The 26,156-nt window shown below is 44.2% G+C and overlaps 1 protein-coding gene across 1 annotated transcript in view; it reads right to left on the bottom strand.

The window, feature by feature from the left end:
• LOC124619950 (shootin-1-like) overlaps positions 1-26,156 on the bottom strand; it is a 115,699-nt gene that overhangs the window by 26,210 nt on the left and 63,333 nt on the right. Inside the window, exon 2 of the mRNA XM_047146613.1 lies at positions 10,194-10,334. Within this exon, the coding sequence (XP_047002569.1) occupies positions 10,194-10,334 (141 nt within the window). The remainder of the gene's footprint in view (positions 1-10,193; positions 10,335-26,156) is intronic.

Raw genomic sequence — 26,156 nt, 5'->3', positions numbered from 1 at the left:
TGTTGGTAAGGCGGGTACCAGGTTGAGATTCATTGGGAGAGTGCTTAGAAAATGTAGTCCATCAACAAAGGAGGTGGCTTACAAAACACTCGTTCGACCTATACTTGAGTATTGCTCATCAGTGTGGGATCCGTACCAGGTCGGGTTGACGGAGGAGATAGAGAAGATCCAAAGAAGAGCGGCGCGTTTCGTCACTGGGTTATTTGGTAACCGTGATAGCGTTACGGAGATGTTTAATAAACTCAAGTGGCAGACTCTGCAAGAGAGGCGCTCTGCATCGCGGTGTAGCTTGCTCGCCAGGTTTCGAGAGGGTGCGTTTCTGGATGAGGTATTGAATATATTGCTTCCCCCTACTTATACTTCCCGAGGAGATCACGAATGTAAAATTAGAGAGATTAGAGCGCGCACGGAGGCTTTCAGACAGTCGTTCTTCCCGCGAACCATACGCGACTTGAACAGGAAAGGGAGGTAATGACAGTGGCACGTAAAGTGCCCTCCGCCACACACCGTTGGGTGGCTTGCGGAGTATCAATGTAGATGTAGATGTAGATGTAGATGTAGACCATCGAAACCGGTCAGCTACCCCTGTCTCGCATCACCGCTTTATACATTTCTGGGGACAGCGATGAATGCCGCACCTAGCCACCGCTTCATACACACTGTAACCATCATACGGAGGATTGCCATGGCGCTATCTCGCGTCCTCTGCTTATGCTTAGGTATGGCTCTTTGCCATATACCCATCTGAGGTGCAGGGTGTTACCATGTTTGGCATTAATTGGTTATGTTCAGCTTATGGTTTATAGCACATCATACAATGCAATGTAAAAAAAAAGTGTACCTTATCGTGGGTCGCGGACACTGCTGCCACGGAGGTACCACCTAATTACACAAAACTGCACTTATTTTGTATTTGAGAAAGAAGCATCTCAGTGTTACATACGGAAAAAAGTAAGTGCTGTGATGTATATAAAGCGTATGAGGTAATTTACGTAATTACAGGACATCAAAAAGGTCTATAAGTAAAATCTTTACCATAATAAGGGAACAAATTCAGTGCCAAGTGCTGTTCCCATTCCAGTGCGTGTTGCATGATCACTGGTATGAGCTGTGCACAAACTATGGTACCCGAACTTATCAAGACATGCCAAGAGTTTTGTTTTGTCGACTACACAACACATTTATAGCTGGCGAGAGAAGTGACTGAAAAACAAATTATATGGATATCTGATTGCGTGCTAACGATTCTCCGTGGATAAATGTCCGACAGTTCCTCATCCGACGTTCTGTGCAACCCGCTGCCAGTGGCGATTTTTCCCCTTTTGTGGATTATAGTGGTTATTTACATTTTGCGAGTAGCTAATAGGTGTACAAATCTCAAAACTCACTTACTGAAAGAGATTTGAGATCGGTTATGGAAAATGATACTCAAAAAGTGCTCGTTGTTGACAGCCGAAATGTTCCTAGCAAAATTCGACTTTTTGTCTGTGTCGAAAATAGCGGCCACGTGCAACTAGGAACCTACCATCGCCTGAATCCATATGTCGCAAAATATAGTATGTTGAAATTGCATTGCGATATTAAGTAATTTTTTTCACAGGATACCAGGCTTCATCGTCAAATCAAACCTAACCTGAATATGACATTACAATGAACGACTGTTAATGTACAGACTTAGTGTTAATTGCACAACCTTGGTCAGTCATGTCAGATACTTCACGGAACATTGAAATAACTTCTGTTCTTGTTTCATTATTTTACTTAATTTTTAAGTCTTTCATGCACAGTCGATACACTTCCCCAAATGTTAATTTTCTTTATTCTTGACGCGCAATCCTATCATATCCATCTCTTCCGTCGTCTCATTGCTACCGTCCGATTCAAATTAACCTGACATCCCTCCAGCCGGGTACCTCTACCTGAGATTCGTACAGTGATCATGTGAACAGCACGCAGGACTTGACAGCAACAAAACATACGTCTTTCACGCAATGTCCAGCGGGGGAAATGGTCTTCTGAAGAATTCCTTTTCGAATGGTATTTTTTTTAATGAAAGCACTACATCACACTTGGCCTGCGTTAAGTAGCCAGACTCTTAATCACCTGTGCGTAAGTAAAAATTGACGTCATATCTGAGGTGTTCAAGGATTTGGTCATATTAAAAGGATTCCCCACCTACACAACGATAGACTAAGCTATCCCTTTTGTGTGGTTCAACATCAGTCACACACTGTATAAGGATCTTCAGCATTCACTACAGTATGTAGGCACTACAGAGGTCACAGTTTATCATTCCGTCAGAGAAGAGGAGACGGAGAGCAAGTTCAGATGAGGGTAATGGAAGGAATTCTGTCCCGCGCTTTGAAACAAACCGATATTTGCAGTAAGAGATTCAGGGCAATCATGGGACTAAATCAGGAAGGGTGTTCTGCGTACTGGAATTCCAATGTGTGCTACCCTCTGCGTCACCTAGCGCGCTCTCAGAAGTAAGGAAATCCTTAAAAAAAGAACCTTATAATAAAAAAAAAGTAGTCTGGATGAGAACTTGCGAGGTGCCGGGGCTAGCAGTGTATTTAACACTAAATTTTTCTAGAATCTACATATGTAAATGATGCTCTAAGCCCCCCCTATTCTAACTCAGATTTTTGCTGTGGCACAAGGATTAAAAAAAATACACGAACTGACTCTAATCAACCCTGCCAGTGGAGTAGAAGAAAGTTTGGCACCTGCAATAATTTAATTTGATAAATAAGTTAAATAAACGAAGGTTTCATTAACATAGTGAGGAATGATAGGGTTGCTCTACCGATTAACAGTATGAAAGTTCTGTCCAAAATGACAATATGATTTATTAAGACTAACCACAAAATAATAAACAAAAACACATGAAACATTTACAATACATCAAATTGGATACTCAAAGAAACGCTGTGAATGTGAAGTTGTCCCTAAACTAGATTGTGAGGATTATGACGAAGTGGTATGTGGATCCAATTCCTTGCCACTCAAATCTTAAGAGAGACACACAGCTAACCCAACATTAATTGCTGCTACTCAAGACAGAACAAAGTTAGAAAAAGACTAACAGGAGCGCTCTGCTGAGCTCTGATTATCACCTAGGAAAATCGCTATCTGCCGGTGCTGCGGACATACATTACCAAACTATCTTCTTAACTGCCAGAACACAACCTGACGTACCGGAGGCGATGGCTGGTTGCTTCGACGTCCTCAACCGAAAGGCGAGAGCCGACTACCTAGAACACCCGTACAGGCCGAACACACAACATTCCCGCCCCCATGACAGTGGCCGTGGTTAAACGTTCCAATCAGCAACTCCAAAACCGGCGGAAAATTCCACTCCATTGCCAGAGCACTACCATTCCACCAATGGAGATTCTTGGCGCCAATTTCTGCGCTGATTTTGCTACGTCACGGAGCTATGCCCTGAGCAAGCCAATCACAGTTACTATTTTGCAGAAAGCGCGGGAATTTTCCCGCCACAACTGCCTGGGTACACAAGTCATTCCCACGCTTCGCTGGTAGCCCGCCAGAAAGTGTTTTCGCTAAGATTCTGCGAAGTAACGGAACCTCTAGCCCAGCCGCTACTTCAGACCCCTCCGGGCGTGTCTTTTGACAATGTCGGCGTCTGCAAAGCATTCACTCGACTTCCTCACACCCGTCGGCTTAACCCTTTCCAGATCAGCGGAGCCCGCCTGTCACCGGACCACCCGGGTGACGAGAGATGCTGCGTGAGAAGTCCGCGTGTGAAGGAATAGCGACTTTTCACTGCATGCAATTAGAGAGGAAAATCGTAAGATAGAAATATGAGAGGGGGCTCATGCCACCTCTCAAACTTTTTATTACCGACTACCAGTATCAGTCTGCATTATAGATCATCTTAAGGTCTGCTGCTGCAAAGTGCAGTTTTTGTCAACAGTAGAGCAAAGTTACCAGTCGTAGTCTGCAGCGAAACACAGGTTGAAGCCGGTAGCCATCAATGATCCAGACGATATCTGTTTAATTATTTTAACAAAAGAGATCACGATTGCGAAGACAATTGTGAAATGAATATAATTTCTGACCCAAAAACCTCTCCCAGCTCTCCAACCCCCTCCTTCAAGGAATGAAATGTTCTTAAAAATAAGTTTAAACTGAGAAGTTGCAAAGAATTCTACTACGAGCTACGTGCAAGATCATGAGGTACAGTTAGAGGTACAAATGTCTTGTTTCTACTGCCCTCTAGTCGAAAATACATAGATTTTCAACACTAGCGATTTCAATAGCCCAATATCGACTAGGAAAAGTACGCTAAAAAAAAATAACAAATAGTGCAGGCTGTACCTACTGGTCCCTTTGGTCAGACCTGATAGGGTCTAGACACATTTTTTAAAAAGTAGGTCAGGTCTGTTGTTCGTTTTGCTACATGAATCCTCTCAGGGGCATGGGAACTACTTACTATAACCTACTCGATACAGCCTGTTTTGTGGCCACGCGGAGTGGCAGCGGGTTTAGAGGCGCCATGTCATAGATTGCGCGGCCACTCCCACCGGAGCTTCGAGTCGTCCCTCGGGCGTGGGTGTGTGTGTTGCTCTTACCGTAAATTATTTTAAGTGAGTTTAAGTAGTGTGTAAGTCTAGGGACCGATGACGTCAGTAGTTTGGCCCCTTAGGAATTCCCACACATTCGAACATTCTTTGTTTCTTCATATTGCTTGCAGCGATTAATAAAATGCGGCAGCAGCAGACGGATGAGCCACGAGGACAGTCTAGCATCGGTCTGCGTCACAATCTGCATGTATTACTTATCATGCAAGTAAATGTGTCATTACGGTAATAAAGGCAGCAGCGGGTTCTTTCTTACTTTTAATTCAGTCGTAAACATATAGTTGCAAGACCTGAAGCCGCCTAGTGAACATTGTGATCCTTTTCATCATTTGCAGAAATCGCCGTTACTCTTGTGGCCGCCAGTAAAGATTAGTCATTTTTCAGTGAACACATGGTGTGTCGTGGGCAATCCATCTGTTTTTAAAATAATTGAAAAGCCACGATCGCTTCAATATCGTTTACTAGATGACCGGTTTCAGGACTCTGAAGGTGCCATCATCGGATCTGATGATGGCACCTTGAGAGTGCAGAAGCCAGTCATCTTGTAAACGATAAAAGATATTGAAGCGATTGTGCTTTTCAATTATTTTAAAGATAAGTCATTTGCGAATGCCTTATTAAAGGTGAATCGTCATTTAGCTACTCGTATCTGTAGCCGCGGCTGTTGACGTTCGTTCGTCCGGTGGCGATCCATTCAGGGTTAGTCAGTTCACACTGTTATGGTGGAAAAACTTGTCAGCGTCATTATTTTACTGGAAAAGGGGGCAGTGGGGAATACTAAAGTTCCAGATCATCATATTTTGCGTCAGTGTCCAGGATTAAATTGCTGATCTCTCGAGAATGTAATGAGGAGTTGAAACACGGTTGTCGATATCAGAACAACAGGCTTTGGAGTGAGACTGTGGGCAGCTGCAAGACCACCACTGGGAAACATCTTAGAATAAGGAGATGATCTGAAATCAGATTTATTCTACCAATACTCAATATAGTTTCTGGTAATTTCACCATGTGAGAACATAACTACATCCCTCCTCTACTGTCTTTTGTCATTTTTATTTAATCACTTCCTTTGATTTGGTCGTAGCCTCGTCCTCAACGGCAGACCACTGGGTTCATTGAGATCTGATGTTTCCCACTCCTGCAGACTTCGCTTGGGCCAGCAAACCTCACAGTTTCTATGGTACGTTATAAATATGAAAGCAAGTTTCCGACTAATAGCTGCTCCTGACCAACTGCCCTGCTTCGTCTGTGAAATTGTCTGAATGTCTTATCCACCTCGACAGAATATAATCCCCAACGGTTTGACTATTATTTTTGTTGCCCTATTTAGAGGCATGTCACTGTAGTGATTCGTCGTTTGGTGAAGTTTGGCGCCCTTTATTTTGCTAATCCAAAGGACCAGGCTATATGGCGGCTCTTCGTTTCATTCTATTCCTTCCCCTCCCAGTCTCAACCAAATTCAAATAAGAGACAAAAATGTCTCGCAGTGGTCTCCTATCCTGTCTGAAGAGGTACGCTTAAGAGATACATTGGAAGTCTCATTAATGTGGTCACCTGTCAAAAGCCTGAATAACCGCATTTTGCAGCGCGGACAGCAGGGAATGTGCAGGAAGAGAATCGGTGAGGTTCTGGAAGATACTGGCAAGGATGTGGAGCTAAATGATTCAAATGGATCCGAGCACAATGGTACTTAACATCTGAGGTCATCAGTCCCCTAGAACTTAGAACTACTTAAACCTATCTAACCTAAGAACATCACACACATCCATGGCCGAGGATTCGAACCTGCGGCCGTAGCAGCAGCTCGGTTCCGGACTGAAGCACCTAGAACCGCTCGGCCACAACGGCCGGCGGATGTGGAGCTACGGCGGCCCCAGTGCAGTGACCAACTTTACTTGCCTCCACACTGCTTGCGGTCACGTGCCGTCTGTGAGTCTGTTCGTACGCTGATGTCGAACAACGGCGGTGACATCATCATTCCATTCGAGACTGAGAGCCGTCAATGTGCATGCTTTTACTTTAATAAAAAATTGAAATCGTAGGGAGACGAGTAAGTATAGTTTCGCTGCCCGCCCGGTTGGCCGTGCGGGCTAACGCACGGCTTTCCGGGCGGGAAGGAGAACCTGGTCCCCGGCACGAATTCGCCCGGCGGATTTATGTCGAGGTCCGGTGAACCGGCCAGTCTGTGGATGGTTTTTAGGCGGTTTTCCATCTTTCTCGGCGAATGCGGGCTGGTTCCCCATATTCCGCCTCAGTTACAGTATGTCGGCGATTGCTGCGGAAACAAGTTCTCCACGTACGCGTACACCACCATTACTCTACCACGCAAACATGGGGTTACACTCGTCTGGTGTGAGACGCTCCCTTGGGGTGGGGGGGTGGGGGGGGGCGGACCGCACAATAACCCTGAGTTCGGTGTGGGGTGGCGGAGGGGTTACGTGGACTGCGGTAGTCATCGTGGGGTTGTGGACCACTGCGACTGCGGCGGGGACGGAGCCTCTCCGTCATTTATAGGTGCCCGATTAACATACAATACAAGTATAGTTTCAGCCGCCTAACTGGAAACGTTTTTCTGTCGTTCGTGCTGAATGGTACCTTTCCCCCATAAAGTATTAGGGTAGTGTTTTTGAGTAAATCTGATAGCTGTAAGTGAATGTAATGCATGTGTTTGTAGTTTCTGTTGTATGATGATAATGATGAGAGAAGAGAGAGGGTAAACCCGGTGCTGACATATATCTTACCCTTCCCGAAAAGCAAAAAGGGTCCGTCGAGCAAAACGTCCCCATCCGACGGACCAATCACTGTCAACCGCGTCACACGTCCTCTCGCCAGGAGACACTGCGGAGGCGTTTGATATTTAACTCAGCACATTGGTACAAGGTCTGGTGTCCATTGACCTCAGTCCATGGGCCCTATTCTGTATCGTTCATACCGACCGGTGTAGTAGGTTAGTCTCGGTAGTGACGTCATTTTCGATTGTTTATCGAAATATCCTATTCGCTAATCTTCTGCGACTTCTTACCTAACGGTCCTCCCACCGATTTTACAATTGTACCCAGAGGTTTTGGATTTCGGTCTGGCCCTGTCGATCGGTGAGCTGTGGTTTATGTACACCTATAATTTGTTATTTTAAACATATTTATCGGTTTTAACTTTGGATTTAGTGATTGTTTTACTATAGATTCACCAGAGAACGCATCTGGTTGGAAAGTGAGTTCATAATTGACTATTTTCCTTTGTTAGAAATATGGTTAGGTTAGGTTGTTACAGTGAATGATTACATAAAAAAAAGTTTTCGGTCAATATTCTCTCAAAATACGTGTTATTTTTATGCAAATAAGAGTTTAAAGATCATTAAATATAAAGATATCGGCTCTGCTGACGTATTTTACATGAGTGGGAACTGACGTTACTAGTGCCTTTGTGTGCTTTTTCCCGCAAATGGGTTAGTTTCTAATTATCGAACGCGTTTACGACTTTCAAGTAAAAATGGAGAGCAATTATGTGAAGCCTGATATTGGAAACTTTCCAAACTATCACGCATTTATGACTTACGCAGCGCCGTTCGACAACGAAGTCAGCCTACGGTCCTCTACACAATACTACAAGAATTGAGCACTGTGTATGTGTTGTTTGGCGTGGCCAATGCCACCAGTTGAAGGTCACAGTGAAGTGTTAAATTTGTGCTCCTGCTAAAGACTGAATATGATTCCTCATTCTTTGAATACTGTAATTTATGACTGCAATTATCTGTTACCTTGTTTATGTCATTTCATTGTAGCCATTTTTGTTACTGTTTTTGTGGAATAAAAAAAAAAGTAGTTGGCGCGCGGCAATGCAATACGAATGGCCACGGGTTCGCGCATGAGTGGACGCAAACTTTTTTTTTTCCTTTTCATATATCCAACACGTTCTGAGACATTGTTATTCGCGTAAGTTAAGAGTTTTCTGCAAATATTCGTTATTACTTACATGTAAGAGCGCACTTCCTCAGTAATGATTTCGTGATTACTGTGTGTTTAAAGTACGAAATATTGTTGGAGACGAAATTGCTGTTAGTGAAACAACCGACAGTGACCTTTATATTTTTCTTATGTCAGAAACAATTCACCATTTTTTACGAATATGTAGCGATTTCCGAGTACGCGGTTAGACAGCAATCTAAGAGGACACCTTAAATTACTGGGAATGTGACTAGCAGGAGTCATCTTCACAATCTTGCTTGTCACAACTATATATCTGCGATCGAATCCTCAACCACACTAAACAGAGATGAAAGATCTCGGCCGTGATTTATTTAGAGTGTAGCACCACATACGAAACATTTTCATTCATTAGATGCATATTATAAACTTCGACGAACTGCAGGAGCTCTCGAAAATGCGTTTTTCTTTTTCAGTTTTGTGTTTAAGACCCAAATCGTTGACGTATCATATAGGGAAGTGGGCTACTTAATCATTTGGATCTCTAGGAGCGAGTCATAACCACGTACTGTTTATCTTCTTATTCTTTGAAACTTTCAGAATTAATTTTTCGGGTGTTTTTATATATGTATTAGTAAAATGTGGTACTTCACACCATTCCCAACTCATTTTCCGAAACGTTAAATCCAAAATAGGATGTCAGTGTGAATGAGAATAAGATGACAAAATGCGGCATTTACGACAATCTGCAGAATACAGTCAAATACGCCGTCGTTATTATGCGTGCATGGAAACATGCTGTCAGAGAAACTGTAAAAAAATTTATGCATTTCAGCTGATAATCATGGAAATTGATATACTGCACCACATACTGTTAAGGAGGAGGCAAGGGCTATGAAGGCGGGCACGTCAGCTCGATGGAATGCGGCGTCATACGTTATGGCAACGTAAACGCAATTTTTTCGGTACTTGGAAAAATAGCGTACGTGTGTCGTCTGCAAGCCGCTTTGTGCGCGTTGCAGTGCACATGTGCGGATCTGCGGCCGCTTGCTTTTGATCGGCTTGCGCGACACAAACTGACAACAGCGCTTCGGTGATCTAGACCCGAACGGTATCGCTACCGAACTGCATACTGAATAATGCAGGAACTCTAATTCGAGTGCTACACCGTTCGGTGATCTTGAGTACCGAAGCGATCGGCACAATGACGGAAAAATACAGAATAGGCACCCAGTCCTCTCTCCCCAACACTGCCATAAAGGTAAAGGAGCACTTGATGTAGCTTACCACACCTTTAGTGATATGACTTATATTCGAGGTAAGGCAATTGACATCTATGTGGTCTCCCAGCCAGTAATGTCTGACGCCTTTATTATGTTACTCATTCTTTGTGGACTGTTACAGGTGTCGACAATATGTAGGACTCCGTATGTGTTTATTCTATGGAGAAAACGGGTGTATTGTTGATGATGGGTGTGTAGCGATGCTTAAAGGTACGCAGGATTATGATTCCGCAAACAGATTAATGCTCGGTGCAGAGCAAACCCCCAGAGACAAGCAAACCTCAGATATAAAACACACGATTTAACATCAGCGTTCTCCGCTGCCCACTAGATAAAAATTCGGCGGCTTTGCTGTGCGCCGTTTCAGGTGGCAGCGGTCATACGGGGTGCGCTCAGAACAAACAGCCGCGGGCGCGCACCGAGTGAATAATGAATCAGTGGGCCGGGCGGCGGCTGGCGCAGCGGCGGACCGGCCAGCGGCGAGCGGCGCGGCCCGTGTTTGCCGCGACCCGTCCTGCCGCCTTCTGCCAACACGGCGCGCCCAGCCGGGTGCCAACGACAACATTAACGTGGCGGCGGCAGCCTTTGTCCTTTACGTGCGCCGCTGCCATTGTCTGCGGACTAGGCAACTATTGGGCTTCGCAGGCGCTCCGAAAGCCGACCGCCCGGTTACCCCCAGCACGTGACGACCCCCAACCGAAAACGCCGGTGTTCTGTTGCGAGCGAGTGCCTGTGTTAGTCTGTGCGAAGCGCGCCCTTGTATAATCTCTGCAACTATCAGCAGACAAAGCTCGAGTGTAGTTGGCGTGATTATTCAAGATGTGTCAGACCATACAGGCCGTCCAAAGAGCCCTCTGTTGAGTGGTACTTAAGATAAATGAAAAACTTTGTTTAGTTTAGAAAAATTACACACTGGGAAACAGCGGAAATAGCAGCAGTGGCAACGGCCGGCGCTTGCAAGCCATCGCCCTCCCCTCATAAGCGGAAGCTGTCGATTCAGCCGTCAGGGCATCGCCCGACCGACTCACGTCAAGTAGATTCTTCGAGAAGCTTTTCAACGCGACAGAAGAGGCCATCGCCCTCCCCACATAAGCGGAAGCTGTCGATTCAGCCGTCAGGGCATCGCCCGACTGGCTCACGTGTTCCTCAATTGTCACATGTGATCAAAGGCCCTCGCCTACATTCCAAGATCCAATGACCGACGTTAAGAAGATTCTTCGAGAAGCTGTATAACGTGACAGCAGAGGCAATGACCGTGAAGTCGTCCACCTCCAGCGAACTGAAGTGAATAAATACGCAAGACGCATTGGGCCCGACAATAGTAGCAGTAGTTTTCAGTCAGTTTCGGTGCTAAAGACCGTCATTCAAGAAGAGACTACATCATACACAGACGCACCAAGTCCGCCGCTGTAATAGCAAGCAGCAGCCTCGGCGCCAGAAGACAGAAGTTAAAAGGTATTTCTAGATTGAATTTTACGTACCCGGGTGACTCGTGAGGACGGGAAGGAGACGGCCTCACATCAGCAGTCACCTGTGAGCGGGGATGAAGATCTGACAGCCGCTGGCCGACGTACAACACTGACACACGCGGCCGCTTAGAGAAGAGAAACACTGAGACGCCACATCCAAGGTATCACCATCCGATTCACGACTTCGTTCTCAATAATTACACGGGCCACAGCACGATGCGCATCTCCAGTCAACTGGGCGAGACGGCGACAGGAGATACACACCACGCCACTGCTGCCGCAGCAGAAGGCTTCGCAGACGACACAGCTGCCGCTCTCCGAACCAGAACATCCAGTAAGGAAACAGTTATACAAAACTTTCAATAAATGTTATCTTATGCAAAAATGCTGTTTCATTCTACTTCATACCCGGGCCAAGGAAAAACCCACCCTGCCCACATGTTGTTAAGTGAGAAATATTAATTTATTTAGTATTTTCACCCTGAAATAATGCTTTAGAATCAAATGCCCTTTGCAGTAATGCTCATCCTGACAACTGACTAGCATCAAAAGAGAAAACCCAGTTACATTTGGTGTCAGAAGTGTTACACCTCGTAGCCTTAAGGAAAACGGAAGGAGAAACCTCGTCCTGCCAGTTCAACAGTCTCCTATGAAATCATTGCAAAAGAGCAGTTGAACTTCTAGTATCACTGTCAATAACCCATGATAATGATAAAAATGATTCGAAACTTTTGCCGTAACCACCTGCTCTGCTGCTCCTCCAGTAATGCAATAATTGTGAACTGGAGAATGGAGAGCCGTGCATTTGAGAAAGAGCAGTCTGTTTCTGGTGGGAGCAACAGCAGCTTGGCAGTGGACGTCTGTCGTGGTTTGCACCGATTAATTAGCAAGGACGCAGGGGACAACATGGGTGTGCAGTGCGTATGCATATCGAAGGACATGTCGAGAGCATGTGATCAGTTCGTGGCTTGGACAGTGTAATCGGCTTCTCTTCTGTTTTTTGCTAAGGTGGTTGTATAGAGTGACAGATACTAGCCGTTATTCGCACAGTGCTGCTATAATTGGTTTCGATCTATTTTTTTTAAGTACCTTAGTTTGTGGTGTTCTGTTAACATCCTTTCTGGCGCCACTAAATTTTGTTACTCTAGTGTGGTTAATTTTAAAATTTAGGAGATATTGTTCAAGATCGTCTCTAATAAGATATTTGGATTTGTTGGTTTTTATAAACTTACAGACTGTTTGCATTTTCAAATTAAACGTCCGCCCCGATAGCTGAGTCATTGCCGGCACGGCAGCTCAGCGTGTTCAGTCAGTGTCTTAGCTGCCCTCTGTAATAAAAAAACTGAGTTAATCGATCAACAACGAACTTAAATGGATTACGGCGTCCACCCCGACCAGATGCAACGAACAAAGGGAACAGAATGAGGTATTTTTTTTTAAAAAAAAAAAGTGGTCAGCGTGACGGATTGCCGTCCTACGGGCCCAGCTTCGATTCCCGGCTGGTTAAGAGATTTTCTCTGCTCAGGGATTGGGTGATGTGTTGTCTTCATCATCATTTCATCCCCATCCGGCGCGCAGGTCGCCCAATGTGGCGTAGAATGTAATAAGACCGGCACCAAGGCAGCCAGACCTGCCCCGCAAGGCTCCTCCTGGCCGATGACGACAAACGCTCAAATCATTTCCATTTTTAAATTGTTGAGATTTTATTTGCAAGTATTGGCCTGGAAATAAAGCTGCACAATAGGTCACCATACGCTCCTGGTCACAACCGAATCTAACCGTCCACATCTCAACCTAACTGGAGGGCCTAGACTAAAGAAAGGACGCACCACGAAGGAATTGTCTGAGTCGTACGGTAATCGGTAGTTTTCGTGTACGTCTAGAGAAACTGGATGATTCATTCAAGAGAAAGAGCCTTAGTAAGTCAGTATCGCGTTGTAACCCCCCTGACCCTCATGCAAAGAGTTATTCGGCGTGGCACTGGTTGATAGAGTTGTGGACGTCCTGAAGGATATCGTGCCAGATTCTGTCCAATTGGAGCGTAGGATCGTGACAATATCAAACTGATTGGAGGACCTTGACCATAATGCTCCAATTGGAAAAACATCTGTCGATCTTTCTGGCCAAAGCAGGTTTTGGGAAGTACGAAGACAAGCAGTATAGATGCTCGCCGTGTGCTGGCGAGCACTATTTTGCTGAAATGAAAGCGCAGTATGGCTTATCAAAAATGGCAAGAAACGGGATGTAGAATATCGTTAATGTAACACTGCTTGTCGGACGATGAGACGGGCGACACTCAGAATAGTACTCTACCACTGCCCACAACGCCTTTGGACACGTCTTCACTGGTCATCTTGGCTCACTTCGACACTAGTCAACGAGATTCCATCCCGTAGAGTGTCAAGAGACGGCCTGACAGCGGTGGAATACTCACCTGACTGTCGCCAGCCTTGTGGCCGAACAGCCAGGAGTCGTAGTATGCACTGCTATTCCGTTTCATAGCAGGACCCCTTTGGTTGTCAATCAAGGCATTCTTACAGAGCCGCGGTACATCGACGATGCTCTACGCTACGTTTTGTTGCCATTTCGGGCAAGCAATCTTGGGCTCATATTTCAGCAAAATAATGACCACATTCATTCAGCGAGAGATTCTACTGCTTCGTGCTTGCCAAACGCTGCTTTGGCTAGCAAGGTCGCCGGATGTCTTACCAACTGAGAACGTAAGGAGGAGCATTATTGGTAGGGTCCTCCAACAAGATAGTAGTTTTGACGATCTCATGCACCAATTGGACATCCAACAAATCTGTGAATCAATTTCAAGCCGAATAACAGCTAGCATTAGAGCCAGATCAGCGTTTAACTGATTTGTTTCGTTCTCTCGACTAAACGGTGCATTGATTATGGAATTGTAATCTTTTCTTTCAGAATGTATTTTCAGTGAAGCTATACGTTTTTGTAGCAGAGCAAGACTGCACCCATTGTGTCTAGGTGTAATGCTCTGTCTAGCTTAGAGTTCATTGGGTAATTAGTCCTCAATTGTTTCTTTTTGCCGTTTGATTTGTTGTTGTGAGACGTAATCATTTCGGTACACTGATTTCCGCGTGGCCCTGCGGATGGTTCTCAATTTTGTCCACTTGGGAAATGAACAGTTGGGCTATGAACCTTTTGTACGCTGGCAGCAGCCCGCTGGTAGTACCGCAGATTATCTAAGTGCGCTGTGGAAGCCCGCTCTTGCTTCTGCTCTTTCAGTGAAAGAGGTGAGAGTGGCCTCGCCGGCCGTGGTGGCCGAGCGGTTCTAGGCGCTACAGTCTGGAAACGTGCAGACCACTACGGTCGCAGGTTCGAATTCTGCCTTGGGCATAGATGTGTGTGATGTCCTTAGGTTAGTTAGGTTTAAGTAATTCTAAGTTCTAGGGGACTGATGACCACAGAAGGTAAGTCCCATAGTGCTCAGAGCTATTTGAACCATTAGAGAGTGGCCTCGTAACCCATACCCACTCTTCATGAACTCGCACAGAATACACTGATCACCGATCTCCAAGGAACGATACCTATGGAGGTAACTGAGCGTTCCACAAAAAGAAATATGATATGTACAATGTGAGTGTTTATTTAAAAATGTTTGTGTGAAAGGCACGCCTATTTATTAAGTCAATACTCCTTAAAATTAGCTTATAATCATGTCTGTTTTCACAGGACGACAACAGGACACGTTAAAACTGTACAGAGGAACTTCAATATGTTGGTATTTTTTGTTAAATATTTTTTAGAATGGCCATTGTAGCCTGAAGATGAGGTTTGTATCCACAAACATGTTATTTCATTAAATAATTTAAGTACTCAACTAATTTTGTGACTGGAAGTGCTACCGTTAAAGGCTTTTTCCGATATAATAGTGCTTGTAGCATGTGAGTTGCAAGACCGTATCGCCACCAGTTCGGATGCAATTAAATTAGGGCATTGTGAGCTGATAGCCTGTCTAACAGAACCTGGTGCTCTCCTTCATATGTCTTTTCAGTCGCTCCCAGAGCTTACGTTGGCGTTACGTCAAGTATTACTTGTGACAACAGACAGAATCAACGCACATTTAGCGAAGTGCTTCGACTCTGTTGACCTAGTCGCAGATTAGACACTGAACCATATGTGTTCATGTGTGTGTGTGTGTGTGTGTGTGTGTGTGTGTGTGTGTGTGAATTCATTCTGTATATCAGCACCTCGACACAAAACGTCGCTCTGAAATATAGCTCCTACAATGCTTTGCGCATCTGTCGACTCACACAGAAAAAAAGGTATTGGATGGAAACTGTTAACCAATCTGAAAAGTAACTGCTTTATGCCTCTATTAGACATAACTTTATTGACAAGTAAACTGTTTACGCGGATTGTAGAGTGATGAAAATGACTACACGATTCTGATTGAAGCAAAATATTCATTACTGATGGTGGTACAAGCCTCTTCCCCATACAAGCGTTTCATGTAAGCCTGAAGGCTTTCGTGGTCGTTGTCCCTAAAGTTAGTCTTCTGGGCTGTTAGGCCGCGTCCTATTTTCTTCCAAAATAATCGACGTGTCGACCCCTGTTGTGGCATCCTCTTTAGGATGTTTCGGTGTCTACTACTGCTAGAAAGCGGCCTAAAAACCTAGAAAATTTTAATTTTATACACTACTGTTCGCGAAAAGTGAAACACTAAGATCAATGGCCAATAGCATGCCATGATAAGAGGGGATGTAGAACAGAGGAACCATCGTATGTGATTTAAATAGCAGAGAGTTCCAACAACGCTCTCTTTTGTGTCACGGCTCAGGTCAATATTGCAAAACGCTTATTCGGCGAGGAGCCGTCATACAAAGTGGAAACGTGTTACCAAGTGCCAGTCTGCCTCTTTGACATCGCAGCGTGGAGTATCGGCATGTGCGTGAGTTCGAGTGAGTGCGGTCGAAGGGGGCTGAATTATTATTGGTCTCCGAGAGGCGGGTCCAAAGTTCTGTAACACTGTGGCTCGTACAGGACACGCTGCTTCAACAATGACGCATATGAGGACCCGGTGGAGACAATAGAGCCGTACACAGCGCCGGCAGGGCACCGGACGACACAATGTGACCACAGCCTGAGGTGAATACTAACGCGTCTGCTTGGCCGTAACTGAGAGAACAGCTTCGCCCACAGTGACGGGGCGACGTTCGAGCACGGCAACGGGTGTTGACATTTCTGGGTCGACGGTCTGACGCCGTTTTCTCTGGGCTGGACTGGTGGCACGCATGCCGTTGACCAGAATCTACCAACGCCACAGATTGCATTGAGCATGTGAACGCTAACACTGGTGTGCTGAATGGTAAAAAGTAGAGTTTTCACATGAGTGCGCCTTGAACTTGTCCTACAGTGTGTAACGTCTCGCTCGGGCGTACGTTAACTCTTTAAAGCCTGTACTATGATAAGTTGACGGGCTTCACCTTATAAGAAAGGATTTTAGTAAATATGTTGACCGCGTGTACCTGAATGGAGGCAAAATCAGACTTACACCCACTCAGTAACAACAATGATACGTCAAGCAAGTCTAAAGTGCAACTACACGTTAGGACGGGCAAGAAACATACACAGCAGATGCTACCAATTGTTAATAATACGGTCGCCAGCCTATTTAGGCATTAAGTGAGTTTTTTCCTTGTACAAGTGGGTATACGTACAAGCATAACAACACGTAGTAATACTGCATTATATGGTAAATTTTAGAACCAGAAAAATCTACTGAACTAATATTTTCCATTTCTGTACTAATTTGGACAAGCTATAAATACACAACATTACACTACAATGATTACTACAAACTGCGTTTTGCCTATTGATCTGACTGAAATCGGGCATAGGTTACCCTAGAAATAGCATTTTTGAAATACACAAACAATGTCAATTTTAATAAGGGTAATACACTGGTAAATTTAGGTTTTATATTAACTTTAACTTTGCACGTCAAATCAGTTCAGTACACTCCAGAATTTAAATGAATAGAAAAGAAAAGATTGGGGGGGGGGGGGGGGTTACCCTGAAACTGTTATGATCACTGTGTTGAAACTATTGACTATTGGAAACATTAAGCACTCAAGATTTACAAAATATGAGTTACTACTCTTTTTGTCTTATTACTTCCTCATTTAATTACCATTATTTTTGTCTCAAATTAATTAAGTTTCATTACTAAACCAATTCCAAAATTATCTTCCAACTTTGTTAGACCTTAGTTCTTTGCTTATATTTTCATTAACAATAAAGCTCCTTAAAATTCATTCTAGCATAAAAAGGTCTGCAGGAAATTCTTATTAACATAAACTTTAAATCTTCATTTCGGGGCGCTCGGATTGCACAACATGTGGAAAGGACCCTGTCTAGGTTAGTGATAAGGATAATTAATTGATAGGACAAGTCTGGTAAAAGTTAAGTTGTTATTGAACAGTCAGGAACAAAATTAACACTGGTCCAAACGAATACAATTCTAAAGATTCAACCAGTTCGTGTCGATGCAGCGGTTGGCGGGCAGCGAGATGGCGAGACGCACAGCACACATACAATCACAGCTATGGCTCTTGCTGTTTCGGCACTTTGGTTCTTCTTAGCGTCGTAATCCTTTTCAATTCAGTGCCTATAGAATATAGCCATGCTGTATAGTCGTCGGAAACGGCACATCCGAGGCTCAATGAAACCACTTTTTCCAGGATAGCCTCCTCGATCCGGAACGTGTTCCTCAGACCGATGCCCAATTCCGACTGTATTGCTGAGTCCGTTATGCCATGCCGCGCCCGTGTGCATTTTCCCGCGCTCGCCTGCCATTCACCTTTTACCGCTCCCCTACAGACAGGGTATTCACCAAAGGTTTTACCTTCCACATATCCTAATACATTGCCTACGTGTGGACCAGACTCACAATTACAATTTTAAACATATTACAATAGATTCAACATGGGTTACACTTCATTCTGTTATAGCATAGCTTGAAATTTGACATAAACATTAATATTCACCTCAAAAGTTGCTTACAGTTTCTTTAACATAATGACACGAAAAGGAAAAGAAATTAAATCAGAACATCGATTACACTAATTTATCGAAAATCAGAAGAAAAAAATTATTATATGTACAATAGTATAGCGTTGGTGTTGTTACAAGTGATGGTGACGTATGCGTTGGACGCCCCTGTCCTGAATGTCATTGGGCAGACTGTCCTGTTGAGCGGCATAGCGGACAAACGCTATGTCTGGTGGTTTGGTGCGGCATTGCCTGTATCAAGCGATCTCGCATCCTGCGTCTTGGGGAAAATCTGAACAGTTGCCGCTACATCAGAGAGGTTTTACCGTCCGAGACACCGCCCCTCCAGCAGGCCGTTCCCTATGCCATATTTCAGCAGGACAACACCCGGCCACATATGGCGACGAACGCGCAAGCCTTCTTCGAAGAATGACGGGTACCACTGCTTTCCTGGCCAGCCCGTTTGTCTGAAGTCTCACCTGTCGAACATATCTGGAATATGCTGTCTTGGAAAATTGTTCGTTCAGATCCCCCTGCAGACACAGTTATGGACGCGCTCACAAACAGCGTAGCAGAGTTTTCCGCAGCAGCATCTTCAGAGTTCTTTGATTCCATGGCACGACGCCTAGCGGCTCTGATTGCTTCACGTGGTGGAGATACTCCGTACTGAATTTCCACAGTCAAAGTGCGTGTACAGGTCTGTAATGGCAGTCATTTGTGTTATGCCATGTCCCTGGGAGCAATATATTTCATTCTGATCATATCTCTCGATCCTGTCGTTCCACTTTTTCCAAACAGTTGTGCACATAATTTTACTGAAACTACTGTATAATTTTATAAGTAAACTGTCACTGAATTTAGAGCTACAGACAAGTTATTCACTGACGGTTCAAATTATAATAATTGCTTTTATAGTGTGCCGCAGTACTCCACACGGTCAATTTTGCAGTACACTGGTGTTCACAGCAAAACTTAGTAGGCGGATTGTAACCTCCGCGTATTATCACTCATTAAAGCCTGTGCTGTGAGAAGTGAGCGGGGTTCACCTTATGAGAAAGGATTTTCGTATAGATATCGACCGCGTGTACCTGAATAGTGGCGAATCAGACTTACACCCACTCTGTAATAACAATGATCCGTCAAGCAAGTTCAAAATGCAATTACACGTCAGGATGGACCAAAAGCAACAATGGAGATGCTACCAATTTGATAATAATACGGTCGCCAGCCTAATTAGGCATTAACTCAGTTTCTTCCCTGTACAAGTTGGTAGACATTCATGCAAAACAACAAGTAGTAACCCTGCAAAATATAGTACAATTTTAGAACCAGAAAATCTATTGAACTGATAGTTTCACGTTCTGTACTGATATGGAAAAACCATGAGTACTTGACACTACACTATAACGTACACTACAAAACTTTATACTGTCTATCAATCTGATTAAATTCGGGCATAGGTTATTCTAGAAATATCACTTTCGTGCCACACACAAAATGTCAATTTTGATAAAGATAAAACACTGATAAATTTTGACTTTTATATTGACTTTAGCTTTTGCTGGTCAAACCAATATAGAACACTTCACGATTCAAATGAATAAAAAGGGTGGGGGGGGGGGGGGAGGGCGGACCCTGAAACTGTTATGATCACTATATTAAAAAAATTGATTACTGAATTTATTACGCTTTCAAGATTTCCAGTATATAAGTTACTACTCTTTTCATCTTATTTACTGCTCATTTAAATACCTTTATATGCGTCTCGAAATAATTAAACTTCATTACTATATCAATATTAAAGTTATCTTTCAACTTCGTTAGTCCTCCGTTATTCATTTACTGGTTCATTAACAAAACACTTCTTTAAACACCATTCTAACATAGCTAGGTCTGCAAATAATTATTGTTAACACAAAATTTAATATTTCATTTCGGGCCACTCGGATTGCACAATATTTGGAAAGGACCCAGTCTAGGCTAGTTGTGAGGATAAATAAATGATGGGATAGTTCCGGTAAAATTTAGGTTATTATTGCACAGTTCACTCTCTGATCCATACGAAAACAGCACTAAGAGTTTCAAGCTGCTAATATCGATACGACGGTTGGCGGGCGGCGAGGTGGCGAGGCACAGAGCACACATACAACCACAGCTATGGCTCTAGATGTATCGGACCTTTAATTCTTCTTAGCGTCGCAATACTTTTCTATTTAGTGCCTATGGAATTTTGCCATGCTGTGTGGCCGTTAGCCGGCCGAAGTGGCCGTGCGGTTAAAGGCGCTGCAGTCTGGAACCGCAAGACCGCTACGGTCGCAGGTTCGAATCCTGCCTCGGGCATGGATGTTTGTGATGTCCTTAGGTTAGTTAGGTTTAACTAGTTCTACGTTCTAGGGGATTAATGACCTCAGCAGTTGAGTCCCATAGTGCTCAGAGTCATTTGAACCATTTTTTTTTTTTTTTGTGTGTGTGGCCGTTGGAACGGCATACCCGAGGCTCAGTGAAGCTGTCTTCCAGGAGAGCCTCCTCGCTCCAGAAGGTGTTGCTCAAACCAGTGCCACACTCCAACTACTACTGTGCCCGTCGTGCCGTGCAGTGCCCGCGCGCATTTTTCCGCGCTCGCCTGCCACCCACCCTTTACCGTTCCCTGTCAGACCGGGTATCCACCCGAGGTTTTGCATTCTACATATCCTAACACATCGCCTACGTATGGACCAGAAGCACAGTTACAATTTTAAACATCGTACAACAGTTTCAACATTTGTTACAGTTCATTTCTACTACAATATTACTTGGCGTTTGATATAAACATTAATATTGACATTGAGACTTGTTTACAGTTTTCTTAACACAATGGCATGAAACAAAAAAGAAGTGAAGGCACAACATCAATTACACAAATTTATCGAAAATGCAGAAGAAAAAATATTATTTATATGTACAATAGAACAGCGTTGTTTTTGTTACAGGATCTCAACACTCCATTAACCACTAGCTTTTAGTTCAAATAATATCAATCAAAAAATAATTATCTTCATGTAATTGCAGCACCGAATAAGCAAGTCCCTTGCACATGATCCTAGTCTATATTTATGTACCTTAACCAAATTTAATCGTTCGGAGTTCCTATTTTTAATTCAGTAGAATGTATCCCTTTCATAGTTCTTTTTCTTGCGATGAAATTAATGTGTGATAGATACGTGGTGAAAACGCCGACACCATGAAACGGAAAGTAAATCCTGCTATTACGTAACTTCAGCACAAAACGAATTTCGTCGCAGAGAAATCTCATCCGTGAATTAAGTTCCTCAGAGCGTGAATTAGTTCTCTTACTGCGAGACTATCTCCACATAAATTCACTCAGAAAGTCGTGTTTACTCAGTTTACATGAATAATCACAAAAATGAAAAAACTTTCACAAACGAGGAAACGACGTGTTTCAAAGACGTAAAGAAATTTATTAAATTGAATTCCCGATTAAGACATGCGACTCCAACGATAAAGAAATCAAACTACGTTTTCAGAAATAATTATCAAATTATCTTAGTTGTAAAACTGTTTTCACGGAACTAACATATCCGTGGAAAGATTTATACTTCATAATTGCTTGAAATGTCCCTCATTTTGCGTGTCTTGCATGTTGGCGGGCTTTCTGCGTACTCCGAAATATTGTTATGCTGAAACTATGGAAATTCTTCTAGGTCAACTGGAGCAGTATGTGATCTTTTTTCCTCGTTACAATGTGCAGGTAAAGTGGAGCCAGAAAAAGTGTGTTCACTCAAATCGCAATTACTTTATTTTCGCAATTTTTTAGGAATCTCTCCGCATGAACCGGTACGATACTCCCGCTTTTCTAGATGGAAACTAAATCTTCATAATTTGTAGGTAGCTTCTCAGATTTCCATGCGGTAATATGTTTCTCTCCCAGCGTCTTTCAGTTCACAGTTTTGGGCACATTTCCAGTTCAGAGGTTTCCAATGGCACCAGCCGCATTTGAGCATTGCAACAAATCAATGGCAACAGGTGAAATTTGTGTCTGACCAGGACTCGGATCGAGTGAGGTGGTGCAGTGATTAGCACACTGGACTCGTATTCGGGAGGACGACGGTTCAAACCCGCTACCAGCCACCCTGTTTCAGATTTTCCGTGATATCACTAAAACGCTTCAGTCAAATGCCGGTACGGTTCTTTTGAAATCTCATGGCCCTTCCCCATCCCTTCCTAATCCGATGGGACCGATGACGTCGCTGTTTGGTACCCTGCCCCACAAGTCAACCAACCAGGACTCGAACTCGGGTCTGCCGCTGAACGTGAGCGCTCGCCTTAACCACCTCGGACATCTGAGCACCATTCCCTTCAGACCCAAATCCCAGCCTCTCACACACTAACCCCCACTCGGTATTTAGGATCCCCGCGGAAGATCGGGCCTGGTCTGCAATGACATTCAAAGAGTGGACTTTCTTTCGTCGTACCTTTCTTAACGGCCATGAGACCACATACATTTATACATTTTTGGTGTCTGCTCTTCCTGTATCTGTAGTCTGTCCTTTTATATATGTCCAAGACACACACACACACACACACACACACACACATATATATATATATATATATATATATATATATATATATATATATATATATATGGCGTCTTTTGGTCATTTCAGAAGAACAGACACCATAAACCATGGCCATTAAGGTCGTGTCAGTGCAGATATACTAAATCTACCGGACACCTGTAAGAATCCAGCGCAATGCAGCAAGAAACGATTATGGTAGACATGGTGCTCTCCATAAGTAGTGTGCGACAGGTTTGAAAGATTGCGTCAGATGGAAAGCGTGCTCGAATAGCCAAGTGGTTAAGGCGACTACTTGTGTAAAGTGGGAAATCTGTGTTTGAGTCCCAATACAGCACGAATTTTCACTTGGCGACGAAACAGTAATGTCAGGCCCAACTGCGGCCGATGTTGGGAGAATTTATTTCATTTCATCATGCATATGAACAGCTGTGCCATCCAGAATGGTGTCCTTTCTTTCTGAAATGTGTGAACGAAAAGACATCTCATACATTAAAAAAAGTTACTCGCACTGAAGTGGTCCCAGAATGTAGGGCCATTTCTGTGCAGGGTTGGTTATTTCAGGTGGGGTAACCGGCTGCTGTTAGCTTAGACAAACAGCACAAAAACTCACATCGTTTTACTGACACACATGGGACAACACAGGTAGCATCTCTGTGAAGGCAGCAGACACACCCCGTCGCAGCACGTAGTGATGATGGCTCGAGCAGCAGCGAACTGTCAACCACGAGACGTTGCTGTTAGCGACCAGGAATGCTGACTCAAGGAGCTTTCCTGGCACTATGGGCCGCAGTTAGCACGTGTTTGCCGCTCGCGGCTGGAGCCAGTGCCACTAAAGACTCCCGAGTTGCTTGTAGGGGATGACAGCTCCCAGCGATGGAACCTGCCCTAGCAAGTGATGGCACCAAGCTCCCGCATCTAGCTATTTTTCCCTCCAGGACAGGTGTCTGGCCGTTGGTGGAGTGGGCCAGGAGGAAGCGAGCCCATGCAGAATCACCAAGTTGAAGGAGGAAGAATTGGACGTAGCAGATGGTGTGGTGGTGGAGACCTGAACTTGTAGCATATGCATGCTGTCCCATTCCACTCATATCGCCCTCTCCTCCACAATGGCACTCACAGAATGCCGACACCTCTGCTCATATTTATGGTTGTGTATAATGGCTTGCGACCGATTTGTTGTGGCGACACATAGCTTTCAACCACTTTCGGGGCAACAGACCCGTGTTACAGTGATACGAAAACTGCTTGGTTCGTCCCATAAGAGCTCCATCTTTCCGCTACGGTTGCAATATCGTGATTCTTGGCATAGTGTATCTCGTGATGTAGAAACGGCCCCATTTCTGCAACTGGCTTATTGTTGCCTTAGTTCCCACTGTCCGCCTTCGGCTCAAATGGGTCTGAGCACCATGGGACTTCAGTCCCCTAGAACTTAGAATTACTTAAACCTAACTAACCTAAGGACTGCATACAACACGCAGTCATCACGAGGCAGAGAATATCCCTGACCCCGCCGGGAATCGAACCCGGGAACCCGGGCGTGGGAAGCGAGAACGCTACCGCACGACCACGAGCTGCGGACGTCCGCCTTCGGCTGCTGTGACTGAATTGCTGGTTCCTGCTGTAGCGCGTAAAAATAGAGGTGGCGCTACAGCACCTTCAAGGAGACTCTCCAATCCGACATATCGGAACCTGCCATGGAATTATTTATAGAGGAAGAATACACCCAAAGAACCTCAGTGTCAACAGTTGCGCTGCTATGATACGCTCCAAATACTTTCAAAAATGTTGAAAGTTGCCAAATTCGTTGTTCGACTGGCGGCTGGAGAAATGTAAACTCCTGCTGTAGCTGTAGCGGAGAGTGCATGCGTAACACGGCAGACATGTATCTTTGATTGCCGGCAAGTCGGTCAATCAGTAACACGACACAGTGTCACCGTAATGTGTGAAGGGAATTTCAGTTTCTGTAGATAGTTTCTCCACACAGTTATTCGCAGTTCCTATTCGCTCGAATTTGCAACTCATTTAATTCTCATATAATTAGCAGTTAGCTTTGTGGTGCCGATATGTGTTAACAATGGAGATAAAACTGGATTAAATAACTCTGTGATATGGTATAAGCTACTAACAGCGTCTGCCTTTTTGTTGGTTCTAGAGTTTCACATTAATGTGGAATCCAATTAATGTATGCCATCTGGCAGACATGTAATGTGAAGAACATGATATGTCATCGAAATCACCTGTTTTTCCTGATGAACTGCATTTGTGCTATTCATTAGTTAACTTCTTGGACATTCGTTCCAATTATGTCGACATTTATAATGGTTCCAGAAACCTTTTGAAGTATGAAGCATCTATGATACATATATGCAGATTGAAGTGGCGAATGAAAATTTTTACGAAAGCCAGCATTCGAACCCCAGGTTCCCGCTCATTAGGTAATGCACCAGCCTCTACGCCAACGTGGCACAGGGATTTGCGTAACTGCACGGCCTACCTTACCATGTCTCCCACGTCAATACAAATTCTGATTCAGGCCTCAGCCCACTGGGTATTCCCTATAAACACAAACAACAATGCAGAGGCTCTCAATCGTATTGGAATAGCACAGGAGCAGCGAACAAAAATGGGTGCTTCTTTCTAACACTCAGGCATAGATGCTTTAATCAAATGAAATTGTATTGTTCCAAAGCCCTTTTCAGTTCTCGAAAACGTATGATGTATATACGGATACTGAAGCAAAAACTGAAAATTTATACCACGGCCGGGATTTAAACTCGGGTCTCCTGCTCAGGAGTTAGGTGCACTAACCATTTCGCTACCCTGGCATACAAAATTTTCATTCGTCGCTCCAGTCTGCATATGTACAGCATAGATATTTGAGACTTGGAAAGGTCTCGGAACCATACTGTTACAAATCATCAAACCATATATGCCTGGGTTTCAGGTAGCGCCCCCAGTTCGCTGAGATGCTATTCCAATACACGTGGAGAGCCTCTGGGTTTAGGGAGAATGGGCGTGAATGGGAATTTGGATTGAGGCGGGAGGTGTGCTAGGGTATTCCGTGCAGCTGTAAGACGCCTCTGTGCCAGGGTGGTGTAGTGGTTAACGCATCTGCCTCGTAGCGGAAGTACTGGGTTCGAGTTCTGGCCTTCATACAAATTCGAATTCGTCGCTTGACTCTGCATACAAACAGCATGTGGCCATTTCGTTAGAAATTGTAGAAAAATGTAAAGAGATAGGAAATGACTTTGACGATTCCGTTAATTGTGGTCTGAACAACGGT

This window comes from Schistocerca americana, chromosome 6 (genome assembly GCF_021461395.2).
Source record: "Schistocerca americana isolate TAMUIC-IGC-003095 chromosome 6, iqSchAmer2.1, whole genome shotgun sequence".
NCBI classification, from domain to species: Eukaryota; Metazoa; Arthropoda; class Insecta; order Orthoptera; family Acrididae; genus Schistocerca; species Schistocerca americana.
The sequence above is the reverse complement of the archived record's forward strand: the minus strand, read 5'-3'. Positions and strand labels throughout refer to the sequence as shown.